Source organism: Phocoena sinus, chromosome 11 (genome assembly GCF_008692025.1).
Source record: "Phocoena sinus isolate mPhoSin1 chromosome 11, mPhoSin1.pri, whole genome shotgun sequence".
NCBI classification, from domain to species: domain Eukaryota; kingdom Metazoa; phylum Chordata; class Mammalia; order Artiodactyla; family Phocoenidae; genus Phocoena; species Phocoena sinus.
In genome coordinates, this window is record NC_045773.1 from 25289250 (window position 1) to 25308939 (window position 19690).

At 44.7% G+C, this 19690-nt stretch overlaps 1 protein-coding gene and 1 long non-coding RNA gene across 2 annotated transcripts in view; one reads left to right on the top strand and one right to left on the bottom strand.

Annotated features, from left to right (window-relative positions):
* Window positions 1-18179, bottom strand: part of LOC116761953 — a 108494-nt gene extending 90315 nt beyond the window's left edge. The window contains exon 1 of the long non-coding RNA XR_004352177.1: window positions 17775-18179. This is a non-coding gene — a long non-coding RNA (uncharacterized LOC116761953). The remainder of the gene's footprint in view (window positions 1-17774) is intronic.
* The window catches only part of ADAMTS9 (ADAM metallopeptidase with thrombospondin type 1 motif 9), a 172844-nt gene continuing 168600 nt past the window's right edge, over window positions 15447-19690 (top strand). The window contains exons 1-2 of the mRNA XM_032648471.1: window positions 15447-15561; window positions 16161-16561. Of these exons, the coding sequence (XP_032504362.1) occupies window positions 15447-15561; window positions 16161-16561 (516 nt within the window). The remainder of the gene's footprint in view (window positions 15562-16160; window positions 16562-19690) is intronic.

Genomic DNA, 19690 nt, shown 5'->3' on the forward strand with positions numbered 1-19690 from the left:
TTTGTCTAGAAAGTCACAGATATGGTCCGGCTAATGTGTACTTCAGTAGATTTCGAAATCTTTATCTCCAGAATCTCCCAGCATTGTTTACCTGCTATTTAAGAGTCAGAAGCCTGCAAAATAAAAATCTCGACTGCCTTGTTAGAATTGCATTCCAGGATAGCTCCTTGATTGAATAACTAGAATGTCTGCCAGGCAAGGCTCTGGGGAAGTTGTCTGTATCTTTGAAATGCTATTTCAAACGTGCTTCTTTGGCAGAAAAATTCAGAGAAGACTAACGGCCAAGCAATGGCTTTTTTCCTTTGAAGTTATAGTTTCTGCCCTTTTCTCAGTTTAGGAAATGGATTGGGAGATAATATTTCATGTGGTCACTGAAGATCTCCAATTAACCCCCAAATCAGGAGGGGGACACAGAGACTGTTATTTCAAGACCGAACATAAAGTCAAAAATTCTAGTGCGTGCATACATTAACTTCAGATTTGCTAGCAATTACTGACTTTCATAAATGACTTTGAAATATTTAAATTAGTACAACATTGATAAAAGTAAATATGTACATTTATCAAAAGCCTTAAAAATTTTAAGAGCATGACAAATCTATAGTCCCTTTACCATCACCCTCAAATTTGTCCCCTCTCCCTTTCTCCAGGTATGAATTTAGAGAGCATCCTTCCAGACCTCTTTTTATATTTTTATGCACAAATACACATATGTGTCAGTTGTTTTTCACCTAAATGGTATACACATCATGCTGCAACTTGCTTTTTGCCCTTCAACAATATTTTTTGAGATATTGCCAGTTACTCTCTACCTGGTTCGCTCCTTTGAACTGCTGTAGAGGGTTCTGTGCCATATAAACATACCATTTTCTATAACACAGCCATCCTTCTGCTGAGGACATGCCATCTCCAGTTTTTCACTATGACAAGCAGTGCTGCCATGACAGCCTTGACCTGCATCCTTTTTTTTTTTTTTAAGATTTTTCTGATGTGGACCATTTTTAAGTCTTTATTGAACTTGTTACAACACTGCTTCTGTTTTATGTTTTGGTTTATGGCCACAAGGCATGTGGGCCCTTAGCTCCCCGACCAGGGATCGAACCCACACCTTCTGCATTGGAAGGCAAAGTCTTAACCACGAACCACCAGGGAAGTCCCTTGACCTGCATTCTTGGGCTTGTGAGCAAGTATTTCTCCAGGACAGACACCAAGAAATGGATAGATGATGGCATTGCTTTTTTAAAAGAGCAGCTTGGTCCTTAACGCTGAGGAAGCTCCTTGAAGGCTGTGTAGGTCTTATTTGTATCTGCATTGCCAGAGTCCAGCACAGAGCCTGCTGGCTTGTGACTGCCTGCCATGTGTGGGGGTCCTGGTTTTCCCTTCAACTCTTTACTTCTCAATCTCTTGGTCTGTCCCTCCTTGCCTCCAGGTCATTTCAAAGGTAGCAGCATAAGGTCTTCCTTCTTGGCCTTCTCTTGTTTCTCCAGTGTGTCTTTCCCTTGGTCAGAAGCTCTCTTCTCAAGCTGTACATTGGAATCAGATGGGGAGCTTTTGAAATTTACCAGTGCCCAGGCCCACTTTCCAGAGGTTCTGACTTCACTGGCCTGCAGGGAGGTGGATCCCAGGTAATGGGTTTTATTCCTTCTTAGCTTTCTGTTTTCTACCGTTAGGAGGCTAGAATGGAGAATCGTTGTCTTAGGCCAGTGGTTCTCCAAGTGTGGTTCCCATCCAGCAGTACCAGCATCCCCTGGGATTTGTTAGAAGTGTGAATTCCTGGGCTTGACCTTAGAACTACCAAATCAAAAACTGGAGGGTGGGACCCTAGGTGTAGGTTTGGCAAGCCCTCCAGATGATTCTGAAGCACGTTAAATCAAATTTGAGACCTGCTGCCCCACGTGATCTCCTGCCTTTCCCTGGCTCTGTAAACAGGGAGAAGACTTCCTTTTTCTCACCTCCAACCTCAACTCCTCTCCTGAACACCAGCTGCCCCACTGACATACCACTAGGGTGCCTCGTCCACATCTCCAGTGCTCCCCACCCCACTCCCACCTTGCCAAAACTGTTTTTCCCTCAGCCTTCTCCATCCCAACAAATAGCACCAATGTCCTCCAGGTCATTAGAAGCAGAAATGTGGAATTCATTTAAAAAATCTTTTAAAATTGGTAATACATTCTGGTGGCTTAAAACCCAGTAGGTATAAAAGGGTAAACGATGAAAGTGTCTCCCACCCTTACCCCCCTGTTATGGACTGAATTGTGTCCCTGCCAAATTTATATCTTAAAGCCCTAATCCCAAAGTGACTACATTTGGAAATAGGGCCTTTAAAGAGATAATTAAGGTTAAATGAGATAAGGGTGGGACCCTAATTAAATAGGACTGGTGTCCTTGTAAGAAGAGGAAGAGATACCAGGAATGTATTGTATAGAAGAATGGACAGGTGAGGACACGGCAAGAAGGTGGCCATCTGTAAGCCAAGGAGAGAGGCCTCACCAGAAAAACCTTGGCAGTACTTTGATCTTGGACTTGCATCCTCCAAAACTGTGAGAAAATAAATTTCTGTTGTGTAAGCCACCCAGTCTGTGGTGTTTTATGATGGTTAATTTTATGTGTCATTTGACTAGGCCACGGGGTGCCCAGATATTTGATCAAACATTATTCCGGGTGTTTCTGCGAGGGTGTTTTGGGATGAGATTAACATTTAAACCAGTGGACCTAGTAAAGCACATTGCCCTCCATAACGTGAGTGGGCCTCATCCAACCACTTGAAGGCCTGAAGAGAACAAAAAGACTGACCTTCCCTTAGAATTTTTCCTGCCTGACTGCCTTGAAACTGGGACATCTGCCGCTTCTTGTCTTCAGACTCTAACTGAAACATAGCCTCTTCCCGGGTCTTCAGCTGGCTGGCCTTCAGATGGAATTAAACCATCATCAGCTCTCCTGGGCCTCCAGCTTGCTGACTTACTGTGCAGAGCTTGGGTCTTGGTAGCCTCCATAAACACAGGAGCCCATTGCTTATAATAAATCTCTACGTCACACACACAGAGAGTCTTGGATCCGTTTCTGTGAAGAACCTTGACTAATATGCGCCTTAGCAGAATAATACATCCCCTTATGTCCAGTTCCCAGTCTTCTTCCTTCCTTCGTTTCTTATGTATCCATTCAGACTTTCTTTAGAATACATAAGCAAATAAAAATATGTAATATTATTTTTCTGCATCCTTTACACACGCAGACACATACACAAGAAGTCCCATTCCTTTTACAGATGCATTGTCTTTCATTGTATGCATGTATCTTAATTGATTTAATCAGTCCCTATAGTTTATGTTTTCATTCCTTGTGATTTTGTGCCATTAGAAATGATACTGCAGGGACTTCCCTGGTCGTGCAGTGGTTAAGAATCCACTTGCCAATGCAGGGGACAGGGGTTTGAGCCCTGGTCCGGGAAGATCCCACATGCTGCGGAGCAACTAAGCCTGTGCGCCACAGCTACTGAACCTGCGCTCCAGAGCCCGCGAGCCACGACTACTGAAGCCCACGCACCTAGAGCCCATGCTCCGCAACAAGAGAAGCCACCATAATAAGCCCACGCACTGCAATGAAGAGTAGCCCCCGCTCGCCGCAACTAGAGGAAGCCCGCGCACAGCAACGAAGACCCAAGGCGGCCAAAAATAAATAAATTTATTTTAAAAATGATACTGCAATCAACGAAGAACCTTGTGCATGTCATTTTTCTACATATGCAAAAATATCTCATTTATATAACACGTAGAATGCTAGGTCAAAGTGTATATGATTTTTGCAGTTTTGATAGATGTATTGCCTTCTTAGGGCTTATGTCAATTTACATACTCAACAACAATGTACTAGAGTTCCCCAGTCTTAATAATTGACTGTATTTATCAGTATTGTGCCTGATAGCTGAAAAACTAGTGTTGGTATAGGGATTTTTTGTTTTGTTTTTTTAATGAGGATCGCCTTCCTCACTTTGTAACAGATTCTTTTTTTTCTTTTTTTTAAATTAATTAATTAATTTATTTATTTTTGGCTGTGTTGCGTCTTCGTTTCTGTGTGAGGGCTTTCTCTAGTTGCGGCGAGCGGGGGGCCACTCTTCATCGCAGTGTGCCGGACTCTCACTGTCACGGCCTCTCTTGTTGCAGAGCACAAGCTCCAGACGCACAGGCTCAGTAGTTGTGGCTCACGGGCCTAGTTGCTCTGCGGCATGTGGGGTCTTCCCACACCAGGGCTCGAACCCGTGTCCCCTGCATTGGCAGGCAGATTCTCAACCACTGTGCCACCAGGGAAGCCCTTGGTATAGTTTTAATTTGGATTTTTTTATTATGATAAAACTGAGTATACTTTCACGAGCTTGTACCATTTGTATTTCCTTTGTGGTGAGCTGTTAATTGATACCTTTTGCAGAGTTTTCTTTTGGATTGAGGAAAGATTTCTCTCTGTGTTATGAGCAGAACATTTTCTTAGTTTGTCATCTGACTTTTGATTTGGATTATGATGTTTCTTGTCAAGTAGAACATTATTTGTTTCATAATGAAGTTAAATATTTCAGTTTTTTTTTTCCTGTGTGGCTTGTGCATTTCGAGTCAGCATTAGGAGGTCTTCCTTATGCCACAGATAGAAAGGAATTATTCACTCCTGTTTCTTTCTAAGCCTGTTTTCGTTTAATTTTTACAGTCAAATTTTTATTCATTTGATATGGATCAAGCATGTACTTTAAAGTATGAGGTACAGATTTAACTTTTTAAAAAAATTTTTATCCAATTTTTAAAGGTTATACTCCATTTATAGTTACTACAAAATATTGGCTATATTCTCCATGTTGTACAATACATCCTTGTAGTCTATCTTACACCCAATAGTTTGTTCCTTCCACTCCCCCACCCTGACATTGCCCCTCCCACCATTGGTAATTCAGTAGTTTGTTGTATTTTTTAGATTCTACATATAAGTGATATCATACAGTATTTGTCTTTCTCTGTCTGACTTATTTCATGTAGCATAATGCCCTCCAAGTCCATCCGTGTTGCTGCAAATTTTTGTTATTTTTTTATGGCCAAGTAGTGTTCCATTGTACATATATATGTATAAATATATCACATCTTCTTTATCTATTCATCTGTTGATGGACACTTAGCTTGTTTCCATATCTTAGTAATTGTAAATAAAGCAGCTATGAACATTGAGCTGCATGTATCTTTTTGAATTAGTGGGGGTTTTGGGGATATATACCCAGGAGTGGATTTGCTGGGTGATATGATAGTTCTATTTTTAATTTTTGGGAAACCTCCATACTGTTTTCCACAGTGGCTGCATCAATTTACATTTCTACCAACAGTGTACAAGGGTTCCCTTTTCTCCACATCCTCAACATCAACTTTAAGTTTTTATTATTAAAAATTAATTTTAAACCACATGGCTACCAAGTCATTCTAGCACTGCATAGTGACTGGTCCAAGTTTTCCCAATCAGTTTCAGAAACCATCTCTATCAGAAACTAAACTGTCCCAGTCAGATCTGTTTCTGGATTTTCTAGTCCTTCCACTGGGTTTTCTGTTCATTCGCAGTCCAGTATCACCCAGTTTATTTACTGAGGCTTTCCATTATATTTTAATATCTGTTATTAATACTAGATTCTCCACGTTGCTCTTCATTTTCAAAGTTTTCCAAGCTGTTTTTTTGTTTATCTTCCCAAATAAACTTTTGTTCAATTTTGTCTCAATCAAACAAAAGAAGAATAACAGAAACAAAATGTTGGTATTGATATTGTGTTTCCAGTCATTTTATAAACTGTCTTAGGGAGAATGGGCACCTTGGTGACATTCCGTCATCCTAAGAATATGGTATTTTTCCATCTACTCACATCTCTGAAGTCCTCATTAGTGTTTTAAAATAGTATTCCTACAGGCATTGTATGTTCCTTGTTATTTCTATCCCCAGTGATTTTGTTGCTATTGTATGTGGGGTTTTATTCTTTTATATTCTCTATGTGGTTGTTATTTGTATATATAAAAGACAGCAATTTCTGCATAATCATTTTGGGACTCATTCTTGATGCCCCCACTTCTCATCCCCATGATAACATCCTTCACCATGTCCTATTGATTCTGTCTTTAAAATATACTTTCTCCATATCTAAATCCTGCCACCTCCACTCCCACTACCCTAGTTAAAGCCAGTGTCATCCTTGTTTGAACAACACAATAGCCTCCTTGATCCCATCGTTCACACAGCAGCCAGAGGGATTTTTTCAAAATGAAAGAAGTGTCTTGCTGTCTCCTTGCCTAAGAATTTTCTGTGGCTTGCCCTTACATTCAGAGTAAAATACAAACTCCTCACCTGGAAGGCCCCATATCACCTGGCTCCTGGCTCACTGGCCTGCAGCCCCACTCTCCATCCCCTCCCTTTCATTCACAGAACTCCAACCACAAGGGCTCCTCTCGGTTCTGAAACCCTTCCACTTCTTTCCTATCTCAGACATTGTCCTGCTGGTCTCTCTGCCGAGAATATTCTTCTGCTTGTTGTTTAAGGGGCTGGTTCCTTCTTACTATCTAGGCTTCCATTTAACTAGCACTTCTCAAAGAGGCTTTCTCTGTCCACCTGATCTCAACTATCTCCCTTTTAATCTCCTCCACAATACTTAGAACAGTGTTTAATTATATACTTGTTCACCTATTTACTTATTTTATGTTTCCCTTCCCTCCAGACTGTGAGCTCTTCTGCTATCTGCAAACTTCATGGTGCATAGTAGGTGTTCAATAAATATTTATTGAATAAACAAACAAATGTCTTCCTTGTTTATATAGTCAGGGGTTGGGTAAGCTTCTACTTTTTCCTGCTACTCAGTTATTATTCTCTAACCACGTTTTAAATCCACAGTTACCGTATATCAACTGCTTCTATTTCTGTCTAAATCACAAGCTCCCCTCAAACTTCACTCAGAAGCCTGACTTAGCTATCATAAATCTCTTCTTAGCACCTGTCCACATATACACAATATATATAAGGTTATTTTCAAATAGTGAAACACATATTGAATGTTACAGAAAAAGCTAATATTATGCATAATTTATAAGAAAACTTTTGCCTAAGGGTGGTGACAACCTCATATTTTCTTTATATACTGTCTATTAAAACAAAAACAACTACTGGTCTCATTAAGAAAATAATATATTCTCGTCGTAAACATAAGTAAACAATATAAGAATGGGTATCATAGAAATGTAAAAAATGTAAACGATCTCCATAATTCCCAGTTTCAGAGATCACAGTCATATGGTTATAATATGATGTGTATCCATCTTTCTAGACTTTTTTTTTCCTATGCGGATCCTTTTCTGGCACAGGCTGAGGCTTTGCTGCTTTATTTTGTTTATACTACTAAAGGAACCAATTACACAAACCACACTGTGACTCACTTACTTAATAATATACCTTGGACATGTTTATATGCTAAAACATACTGCTCTTCCTGACTCTTAAATAACTGCCTAATATTTCATTGCATTTACTGTCTCTTGATGGTTCCCTTCCCTTTACACCTGCTTAGTGAAGTGGGGAGGACAGGGTCTTGAATTGTGTCTCTTTTCAATTTTTAGGACCTTTGGCCCTCCTGGACACGAGGGCCAGTCACCGCTCAGGGAAGTCTACTGTGACTTCCGTTCTGTCGGAAAAGGTACGTTAGAGCAAATATAAGTTCCATGAGGTCCAGATTGGTGGTGAGAATTAATGAACTGAATAATCAGCTGTAAGAAGTGTAAAAAATGTATGTGGGTGAACTTGCGTTGCTGACTGTAATCAGGATTCAGGCAGCATCACCACCATGGTGCGAGTGCCCAGGAGAAAATTATACCTCCAACGTCTTGCTTTTTGTAACTGTACCTCTAGCACAGAGCCCAGCAGTAGCTGAACTTTATTCCAGTTATGCTTGCCATGAATGCCAGAGATATGTACTGTCAGACCTGTTTTTAAGTGGGAAAAAAAAACAAAAACCATTTTTTTCATTGCCAGCTTCTGATAGGGACTTGACAAGGCGCTAATTACTAGGCTTACGTTTCAGGAAGCAACCTATTTTGTGTTATTGGTGCCAATTAATACAAAGATGGTGCAGGGTGAATATACCATTTCCAACTGGCGCTGATTTGATGTCGCATAATCTCCTTACTGCGTCAAGCTGCTGCATGCAATGCATCTGTTTTTGCACATTAATTTGGAAAATGGAGGTATTTCTCCCTGCCCCTAGCCCCTCTCCGTTGTCCTTGGTAGTCACAGTAGCTGAGATATTTTGAAAAGCTCTTTGAAGACCATCTTTGTAGCAGGCTTCCACATAAGCTCACGGGGAATTCAAATCCTGCACTACTTTATAACTCTAAGGCAGGCCTCTCGGCCATATGCTGTTGTAATAGCAAGGGCCACAGTATGGCCTGAACAGCACAAAGATACTGGGCTGAACTGAGGGCCTTGACAGTCTATAAGGATGGTTGTTGCCATGAGACCACTGAAGAAGAGCAGTGTTCCTAAGGGCCAGTCTTACAGTTAGGTCAATCAGTGGTCTGGGCGTTGGAAAGGAATTCTCTTCCTCAACCCCAGTTGGACTGATATCCAGAAGCCCCACCATTTGTGACTGACTCCCTAAACCAGACCCCCTATAGGCCTCTTCCCCCAGTTGACCTGATACCTGAATTTTTTCTAACGTATAGATTTCTACTCTTTGAGATTGTGTTCCAGACCATCACAGTTTATCCTATATTAAGCTTAAAAAAGCATAAATACACATGAGAGTCAATATAATATTATGGTTTAACAATACGCCTTGAAATCAGAAAGCCTACCTGTGAAGGCCCACTTAGCTACTCACTAGCTGTGTAACCTTGGGCCAGTTACTTATCCTCTCTGTGTCTTTATTTCTTCCTCTCAAAAGTGGAGCTCACGGCATTCCTATTTCATTGGGTTGTCAGAAGGATTGAATACTGTCTTATCAATTGTGCCTAGAAGTGGTAAGCAATCACAAAGGTTAACCATTACTGTAATAAATACCTTTATGGTAGACAGCCTATTATGCATCATCTGGCAGAGGAAATTACATTTTTGCATATGTAAATATTGTTTACCATACAAAAATATATTTCTGTAAATGTTCTATGGGAAAATCGTGTTTTGGCTAATGTTTTGGCTGTTTAAAATATTCTGCCAGAGGGACTTCCCTGGCGGCACAGTGGTTAAGAATCCACCTGCCAATGCAGGGGACCCAGGTTCAATCCCTGGTCTGGCAGGATCCCACATGCCACCGAGCACCTAAGCCTGTGCGCCACAACTACTGAGCCTGCACTCTAGAGCCCGCGAGCCACAACTACTGAAGCCTATGTGCCACAACTACTGAAGCCCGTGCACCTAGAGCCCGTGCTCTGCAACAAACAAGAGAAGCCACCACAATAAGAAGCCCACACACCACAACGAGTGGTAGCGCAGCCAAAAAAAAAAAATATATATATATATATATATTCTGCCAGAAAAAAAGCCCAATGTTTGAAAAAATACCAAGTCTGACTTACAGGAACTGCTAATATAAGCAGAATATGAGAAAGAGTAAAGCTGTTTAAAAATGAAAAAAAGTTTTAAAAGGACAGGGGGGCTAACAACAAGGATGAATGTGAAAAAATACATAGTCAATGAAATATAAGCACGCACATGGCATACTTTCTTTCCCGGGAGAAGTAAGGCCCATAACTCAGTGGTGGAAGTAGGAGGTTAACTGAGGAAGGAGTGCTAGGTGCCAGCGCTCTTCTCTGTAAGACTGAATCAGGAACTGCTCTTCTTAACTAGTAGGTGGGTTAGTCAGCAGGTGAGGCTGCTGATTTGGATGCTTAGAGATCACTTCCTATATGCCAGCCACTAAGCCAACACCTCGGTCCATTCATTTTCACAGCATCCCTTTGAGGCAGGCAACTGTGATTATTACCCTCTTTTCAGGATATGGAAAGGATATGGAAAGTGCCCACACTACTGGTCTCTTACTTTCCACGCTTACAATCTTGATGTAGGCATTGGGGAAAGCCTAGCTCTGGAAATTTCTACTCCAGAAGATTCTAATTAAAGGACTTTCCTCCCCATGAGAAAGAGATTACCTCCATCATTCCTGCAGAGGTGTGTGTGTGTGTGTGTGTGTGTGTGAGTGAGAGAGAGAGAATGACTTTTACAAATTAAACAAAATACTGGCTCTGAAAACTAGAAACAGTTTTGTAGCAATTGTAAACTCATTCATTTAAGAAATATTTATAGAGGGCCTATTAGGTAGCACCAAGGGGATACAGTGGGGAGGGCAATAGATTTCCTCCTTGCTCTTGTGTAGTTTAAAGTCTAACAGAGAACACCAAACAACAAGACAAAAGGGATGAAACAAAGCAGGACAGGAGAAGTTCAGGGCTCAGGGGGCATGTAGCATCCTGGTGCATCCCACAGTACTCTGAGCATTGTCAGATTCCATGCTAGCACATCTGTAACAACTGTCTATGTTGAATATGGACTTTTGGAAAATGGAGAAATTGTATTTGCACACGTTGTATTGCTTTATAACTTGGCTTTAGTTGAAGAGTGGTTTGAATCTGAGCACTTCTGAATCATGTGTAGTTATGATGTTGAACCCAGGTCTGAAGGTCGCATTCTATGGATACTAGAGGGGGCAGAATAAGGATCTGAGGCCCTAAGTGTTTCACCTGATTATTAGTGGGATTCATTTGGGGCTCCAAAGCCTGGGCAATAGCTAAAATACGGTCTTCTGGAATGATAAGTAGGAAAGGAGCACCTGGTATGTAAACACCTTTGTAGAACTGCCATAAGCTAGTCATGAGCTATCTAGAGCCATCATAAAGACCAGACTATGATGTTCCACACAGGCTCAAGAGGAGTTATTTAGAACTTAGATTTAGCATTCACATTAAAGAAAGGATGTTCTTACAGATCATACTCATAAGGCCAGGTATAAAGGCTGAATGATCAAGAACCATTAGGTGACCGTCTTTCTGTCACTAGGCTGCTCTAATTCATAGAGATGGCAAGCTTTGCAGGTAAAGTGACTCCTGGTCAAATTCCAGCTCAGCACATTCTAGCTCTGTAATGTTGGGTAGGTCACTTAACTTTGCTGAGTCTAATTTTCATCATATGTAAAATGGAGAGAGTAGAACCCAGACAGCAGGACTGCTATGAGGAATAAATAATTAGCACAAAGTAGGAACTCAATGCAAAGAATCTCATGTTATTATTACAAATGATATAAACTACTTTCTCTATGTTATGCTACGCTTGAAGTCAGTATTTGGAAGGCTTTAAAAAATATACTAAGATCATTTCCCCTGTGGCAAGTAAAAGATGACACGGTTTCTCCCCACCTCCACTCTGCAAACATGAAACTGGATCAAAGAGGGTGTGTCGCTCAGGGCTGCAGAGTTTGACCATCACCAGCTTGGTGCTTCATTTACCAGAATCCTATGCTACCCAGTACCACGGACTTACCTATTCCTGAAACCACTTACTACTGACCACTCGGGAAACAATTCCTTTTAATTCTGCCTCCTGGTGTCTCCCTATCGTTTGGGTGTGGGTTTTCCCTTTCTGTGGAAATTTGCTTCAAATATCCTTCCTGTTCGTTTCACTGGTGTTCTGCAAAGTCATTTGGGATGTCATCCTTCGCATTTCTGTTCACCAGACTATCTCTCCCTAGTGACTAATCTCCATCATCACTCCTCTGGGATTCAGTTTTCATGAAGCAGCAGCCAAAGAAGCTTCCCATTTAACCTACAATAACATTCAATTCCAGTAAAGCCTGGGAGAAAAAAATGGGCTAACATCTGTCCTTCCATTAACTCCAGGTGATCTCAGTAAGCGGTTCTTCCTTCAGAGCAAACTTCTGTGAGGGGCCAGCTATTAGAGAATCCAGTCTCCCCTCCTGCACTCCGATAATGTTATATTCTTATTTGTAGAACCAACTTCCAAACTGCATGTACATATATTTTTCTTTCATAATTTACATTTTATTGGTTGTTTTGAGGCTCAATACACATTTTAATTTGTACACGATTTTAACAGATGTACCAAAAATCTAAAAAGTCATGTAGCTGTGATTCTTTCCTGAACAGTTATTCCAGTCAGTTTCCGGCCTAAAATTTGGTGGCAAGTATTCCTTAAAAGGATATCAAGTATAAATTTATTTATCACTTATTAACTTGTATTATTTATTTATATATCACATATATTTATATACATTAATACAATAATTACATATTATAAATATGATAAGTCATTTTAGCACAATTGAAACAAAATAGAAGGTTTATATTTATTCATTCATTCAATAAACATTTCTTGAGCTCCTACTATGTGCCAGACCTGTACTAGATGCTGAAGGAACATCATGAAATATGAATGAAATAGATTAAGAGGATTATCGTGAAATACTCAACCTTAGAGAAAGGAGTAAGAGAGCCAAAAACAAATCATACATAGCAAAGACAGTTGAGACAATTCTCTTGATGATTTTAGCCACCCTCACCCAAACCAACCCCCCCAAACCTAGCAACATTTCTCATTTATTCATTATATATGATAATTATGAACTTGGACTAAACTGCTGAAACAGAGTTTGAGACAAACTAGAGTTTGTCTCTCACTAGTTGGGGGACGCTTATCAAATTATTTTACCTCTTTAAACGTTAATATCCTTATCTGTAAAATGAAATTACTAATACTGCCTGCCTCATAGGGCTGCTGTAAGAATTAAATGCTGTATTAAATGCACAAGGTGTAGCACATGGTATGTACTCAAAGTTGATTATTATCATTATTATTATTCAGATTTTGACCTGAATTATATGGTTAGCTAGCTCAATCTACCTATTAATTTCTTATAATTTCAAACATATTACTAAGATTTTTTTTGAGACTTGTCTATAGATGTAAATTCAGAGGTAAGCTAATAACACTTAAGAAAGGATGAACAGACTCACTGAGGATGAGAAACTTAGAAATCCAGGCTCTTGGTCACCTCAGGAGGTTGCAAGAGATACTGTGTAGTTTTCATCCCTAGTAGCTGTGGAAATGATTGGTTGTATTAGGAGCAATTTTAAAGAACCGTAAACAAAGTTCATCCTTTAATGCCAAGTCCTAGAAAGAAAACTAGGGAAAAAGAGTACACAAAGGAAACTTCTACCCTTACATATAATCATTTCTATACTGTTAGATTCTCTTTCAGGAAGGATTTAAATTGAAAAAGAGGAAAATTGTTTAATGGGAAATACTGAACACGTGCTACATTTTTGAGTAATTTTATAGTGGATGTCCTAGAATATTTTCCATAGGAATCACCTAATAGTTTGATTTCTTGATATTTTTCTGTTCCTTGCTAAACTCTCAGCAAACCTCAGACACTGTGATTGTGAGGAATTTTTATTACATAATGGAAAGAAAGATTGTGTATTAGCAGAAATGTCTTTTAGTCAATTACTTTGAAGGTTTTAGAAAAAGCTTTAAATGTTACCCTTTAAAAATCTGATTGTGCACTTGACAGGTATTTCTGTTTTGCCATCTTTACGTTGTGTACCCATCCTAAATCCCAGTCAGACAGATAATGGTAACATTGGTCTATCTGGGTTAACAACTTCTTTAGGAAATTTCAGTCTTGCCAAGTCATTTTTCCCTCTTCCAGGAGAAATATATGCATTGATGTTTCCAGAGTAGTGGACACATATAGAATATTGCTATTTGGTCCCCGGTGTTGGCAATCTGGTATTTTCAACCTTGAGCGCCAGCCTACCAAGCAACAGAAAACTCTCGTTTTGGGACTTTTGGGCAAATACTCATTTTTACAGAAACTGTTTGAAACATCAGGGATTAAACACCTCTCTCCCTCTCTCTTTCCTCACCCCCGACCCCCCCCCCCCCAACACATCCTCCCTCTCTGGCCTGAATTCTTCTGACTTCCAAATATGCATCCCAAGGCAGAGGCAGTTATAGCTTGAAGTGTCAGCTTTGAGCTGCTCAAAGCATCTCTTTGGCAAAAAGCAAGCGGAAGTGATTGAGAAATCCCTCCAGGCACTGGTGCTTCCCCTCGAGTCCACGACAGTCCCCTCGCACTCCTCCCCACCTTCCCCCCCCCCCCCCCCCCCCGCCCCATGCCCATATCTCTAAACCCGGAGGCAGTCGGGGGCGCCTAAGTCCCCGCCTCCTCTCGCTGCCCAGAGCGGTTCTTAACCTTTTTTGGGCCCGAGACGTACAGAAAGCTATGGACCTTCTCGCGATGGGGACGGAGGTTGGGAAAAGCACAGCTTTAAAGCTTTGCGAAACTTTCACGAGACCATGGATTTGTAATACACCGCGAATTGCAAAATAAGAACCCCAACTCTAAACCTCTTGACTTGAGGCGATTAAACCGAGAGCGGAGCTCCGATGCCAAATCTCGGCCCTAGTGAGAAAGTGTAGGAAGGGAAGGCGCTCCTGCGCTGGGCCACTTTCACTTGTAAGAAACCAAAAGAAGGGGGTAGTCAGGGACAGAAATTCATAAAGGGGGAAGGAGAAGAGGGAGGGATGGGGACAGCAGAGAAAAAGAAAAGGAAAGGGGGAGATGCGGGAACTAGAGAGGGAGGGGGGAAGAGACCACAACGGGGAGACAGAGAGCGGCATAGAGACACAGGGCGAGGGAGAGAGATTCGGAAGGGAGAGAGGAGACGGCAGAGAGACAGACTGGGAACGCCAGGAAAGGGAGAGAACTTTCTCCGCTCTCCCTCCCCAGGGCAGGGAGTCTCAGGATAGTCTCAGGGAGTCTCACACCGGTCCCGTCCCGGTGTGGTGGCGGGACCGCAATGGGCTGCCCCAGCGCTCCCGGCGCCTCTGGGAGCTCGAGTCCCGCACAGGCGGCCGAGGAGTGGACTCGATCTGGGAGGAGGCGGTCCCCGCTCCCTCCGCTTTCTCCTCCCCTCTCCTCCTAGAGGCGGGGACCCGGGTACTTGAGCAGCGGAGGACCCGCGGCCCCCCCCACGCCTCCGCCCCCCAGCCCCCCATTCAAGAAGCCGCTCCGCTATCCCCGCCAGCACAGGGCGCCCGGCGCGCCTCGGAGCGCACGTTCCGCGCCTTCTCCTGCCCTCTCCCTGGACATTATGCGGCCGAGCAGCCGAGCCCCAGTCCTCCTCCTCCTCCTCCTCCTCCTCCTCCGGCTCCTCCTGCGGCCCGAGCGGCTCAGCTCTCGGCAGGCGGCGGCGTTGCTCAGCCGAGCGCAGACGGGACCCTCGCCGCGAGACCTCAGCGACTCCTAAAGTCAAAAGTTGGCGGCGGGCGCCGGGCTCCGAGCGCTCTCCGCGGCCGCTGCCTAGCGTCGCCGCCGCAGCCGCCAAGGAGGACAGGAGGGAGGGGGGAGTGGGGGCGGCGGGGGAGGGGTGGGGAGCACCATGCAGTTTGTATCCTGGGCCACACTGCTAACGCTCCTAGTGCGGGACCTGGCCGAGACGGGGAGCCCAGACGCCGCGGCGGCCGTGCGCAGGGACAGGCTGCACCCGAGGCAAGGTAACGAGGCTCGGCCACCGGGACCCCTCCGCCCCTGTCGCCAGCTCCCCAGCCTCCGTGTCCGACAGCGGGCACCCCGCAGCGGAGGCCTCTCTCTCTCTCTCTCTTTCTCTCTCTCATCCTTTTCCTAGAAAGAATGGTCTCCCGCTTTGCAGCCTCTCCCTTCTTTAGGTCATTCCCAGCCTATTTCTAGAGAGAGACACACTGTGGAACGAACTTTGTCGTCTCCCCCTTCTTTTAGCTGGATCTTTTTCCTTCGCCACCCCAGGCCCCAAACTACAGTTACTTAGTAACCGGGGGCACCCCATCGTGGCGTGTTTTATTTTATTCAGGGTATTTGTCAGGATCTGTAATCATGTTATGTGTTTTGACTTATTCATTGTCTGGCTCCGACAGCGCCTAACACTGTTCCTGGCACATAGTAGGTGTTCAGCAAATATTTGTCCAGTGACTGAAGGTGAAGGGATTGATTCAAATGGGGGGGGGGGAGAAGGGGGAAGCTGGAAAATAACTCAGGACGAAACCGCCCACTTCATTTTTAAATTAAAACTTGTGGAAAATTGAATTCTTGGTTCATGTGCCTCTGCTTCTCTCTGCAGTGAAACTATTAGAGACTCTGAGCGAATACGAAATCGCGTCTCCCATCCGAGTGAACGCTCTCGGAGAACCCTTTCCCACGAACGTACACTTCAAAAGAAGGCGACGGAGCCTTAACTCTGCCTCTGACCCCTGGCCTGCCTTCGCCTCCTCCTCTTCCTCCGTTACCTACACCCAAGCGCATTACCGCCTCTCCGCCTTCGGCCAGCAATTTCTATTTAATCTCACCGCCCATGCCGGATTTATCGCTCCAATGTTCACTGTCACCCTCCTCGGGGCACCCGGGGTGAACCAGACAAAGTTTTATTCTGAGGAGGAAGCGGAACTCAAGCACTGTTTCTACAAAGGCCATGTCAATACCAAGTCCGAACACACGGCCGTCATCAGCCTCTGCTCAGGAATGGTAAGTGGACGCGCACCCCTCCCCTGCCCTCTCGCCTCCTCACCCGCTTCTAGGAGACTTAATTGCTCTCTCGCCTGAGACCCTCACTGTGCCGTCTCTGCTCTGGCGTTAAGTATCAGCTACAAACTTGTTTGCGTCCTACGCTTTGGGTGGCTACACCGGTCAGTGCGCGAGAGGAGCGCACGCATCCGCCCCCGGGGAGTTCTGGATGTTTCGGAGCTTTCTAGGGTCCGAATTCGACTCAGCTGAGTGTTGCCCCGCACCGGTAGGTGGCTGGGAAGTCGGTTTCCAAACTTGGAGAGAGTTGTCCTTCCTTGCTGCAAACTCGGCCGCCCAGGAGCCGAGCAGCTGAGCGCAGGGAGAACCCGACTCCTTATTGGCGCGTCTTGAGTCGGGGGTGTGGGCTGAGAATCCCCAGCCACGGGTATGGGGAGTTCCTTCCGTGTGTCTTGGAGTGCGCTGCGTAATCTACAGTCCCCACGTTCTCTCAGGGCCTTTTTTCACGCGCCAGGAACCCTGAGGCTGAGCTGGATTGACAGGGAACAGGTCCCGTCCCAGGAACGGAAGGGTGGGCCGAGGGCTCAGGGGGCGGGGAATGCGGCGGAGCCTTCCTTGGACGCTTTGCATTAGGGAGGAAACTGGGAATGGGGGTGCGGCGCAGTGCGACTCTGCACCCTGCTGGTGGGGTGGCCCCAAGAAGCAGAAACACTGGGAGAGAGCTTGGAGAGGCTGCCCGGAGGAGGTTTCAGTTTTTCTGGGATTTCTACCACCCACGGGGTGCCAGAGAATCGGAAAAGAGAACCTGCGGCGCGCGTTTCCTTAGAGAGGGAAGGCGAGAGGGCGGGGCGGCCACCTCTCAGCGCTGCAAAATACGCACTTAAAAGGGGATCCAAGTTGATACCCCTACCCCCTGCTTAGTTACGCCCCCCCCGCCCCATTTGCCCTCCAGTGGGCCCCACGCGGTGTCCGCCCTCTCCACTTTTGATATTTGAGGACCCGTTGTAAGGTTCTGACCCGAGCAAGAGCTGTTCTAGGACTTTCCCAAGCGACGTGCGTTTCTCCCTCGCGCTGTGACGCAGAAACTATCGCGGGTCAGACTCTCCCAGCGCACGGGCGCTCTCCGCCGTGCGCCCCCGTGATACGATTATTCTTCCTCAGAGCACCCATTAACTCCCCGTCGTTACCTTTTCCAAGTGGGAGCTTGGATACTTACCCGGGGCTCTTGGCTGCCCCCTCCACGGGCTGCTACGAGTGGCTCCAGAGTCCCGCATCTGGATGTCTCATCTATCTCCGCTGCTCAACCGAAGGGTCGGGTGAGGAGCGAGGCAAGCTTGAAGGCTCGGACGGGGGAGGGTTAGCCTGCTGGGATGCGAGGACGAAGATGAACGCCTTTAGCCCCCAGCAAAGCTCCCAGAGCCGCCGTACTTTGTTGACATGGTTTGGGGGTGGGCGGAGACGGCAGTTAGGCGAAGGGGAGGGGGTGCTGCAGTGAGTCACCACTGCCCCAAGACGCCTGCAATCTTTCTGTTCTTAGCAAGGTTGGGGTTTGGGTGGGCACAAGTCAGGTGCCGGAACCCAGGGCATCAGGGTGTACCCAAATCCCAGGGTTGTAACCCACAATTCCAGAACCTTACTGATAGGGCTACGTGTGTACGTCAAGTTTGTAAACAGCCGTTACTCCTCCTCCCTCCCCGCCTCCACACCCCGCTGAGTGGCCCCAGCAGTGGTATGTTTTACTGCGCAGGACCTTAGTTTCTATTGGCAATTTTAGGTGGCAGCTCGCACGTGTTAACTGCGGAGTCGTAACTCTCTGGGAACTGAGGGCCGGGACTTCAGAAGGACTGTCTAGACCTTGAGGAGTCCGTTTATATTGCGTTTAATTTGCAATCTGGCCCTTTTTTTGGGGGGTGGGGGGCAAGGTCTGGCATACAAACGAAAAATATGCGAGCTGGCTGTTTCTATCTTCAGGGACGAATCTGGCTCCAAAACCCTTGCCCCTTTGTCTTCCTCCTGGAATTTATCTTTCTTCCCAAGATGCCCCCTTACCGTTTCAGTACTAATAGTATCCTGACGTTCCTCGTGGCCCACACAGGAAACCTTCCTGGAAATCTTTCACTCTTCAGAGTGAGTCATGCCAACCTTCCCCCTTCCCATCACCCTACCGGTCAGTTACTAGTTTCCCTGAATTCCCTCTCAGATGCGTTTCTCACCTGTTCTGAACATCCCTACTATGACTGTAGACCTCTTTCCCTCTCTCTTCCTCTGTCGTTAGGACTGACGTCTAAGATATATGTCCATCTGGCTTCTTCTCTGGCCTTTTTTCTTTAATCCCTGCCACACACTGCTAACAGATTACTGATGACAAGGCACAAGATTGCATGGCTACCCTGTTCATTTACTTCACAGACCGCCCCACTGCCTAGTGAACGACTGTAAACTCCTCCATCTGGCACTTCAGACCATTGACAGTGGACCTCCTCACCCCTTGCACATCCACATGTCCAGTCTCATCTGTTAAGCTTTCCTTCACAAATCCTGCACTTCAGGCAACCTGCTCTCACGCCTTTCTCTGCATTTCCCTCCCGTCCTAGTTCTACCTCATAGCCTTTGGGCCTTTGGATTTACTTGGTGATCTCACCCTGCTTCACATGCTCAAATCATACCCTTCTTTCAAAGTGTAACTAAGGTATCTTGTTCCCCAGGAAGCCTCTTTGTCGTCCTTCAGACTGCTGTCGTCTCTCCGTCTCCACTTTCATAGACTCTTACCTGCATCTCTCTTTGATGTTTAGTGTGCTGTCCCTTGTAGTATGGTTCTTGGAACACGTGTTCTATCCCCTTTTCCTTGGCAGTAGGGTCAGCATCAATTCATTTCTCTCCCGTATTGGAGCCTTGTATATTATAAGCACTTAGTACCTGTGTTTGAATAAATGGTCACCTTACCCAAGAAAGTCAAGCAATTGTTATGTGAATCAGCCACAAAATTAATCTGACTTCATATAGATACCATTTATTGAACTCTTACTATGTGTCTTGTACTATAATAAGTATTTTATGTATGCATTATTTCATCTAAATCCTTACAACAGCCCGATCCTTGAAACAACCCATTTTGCTGATGAGGACACTGAG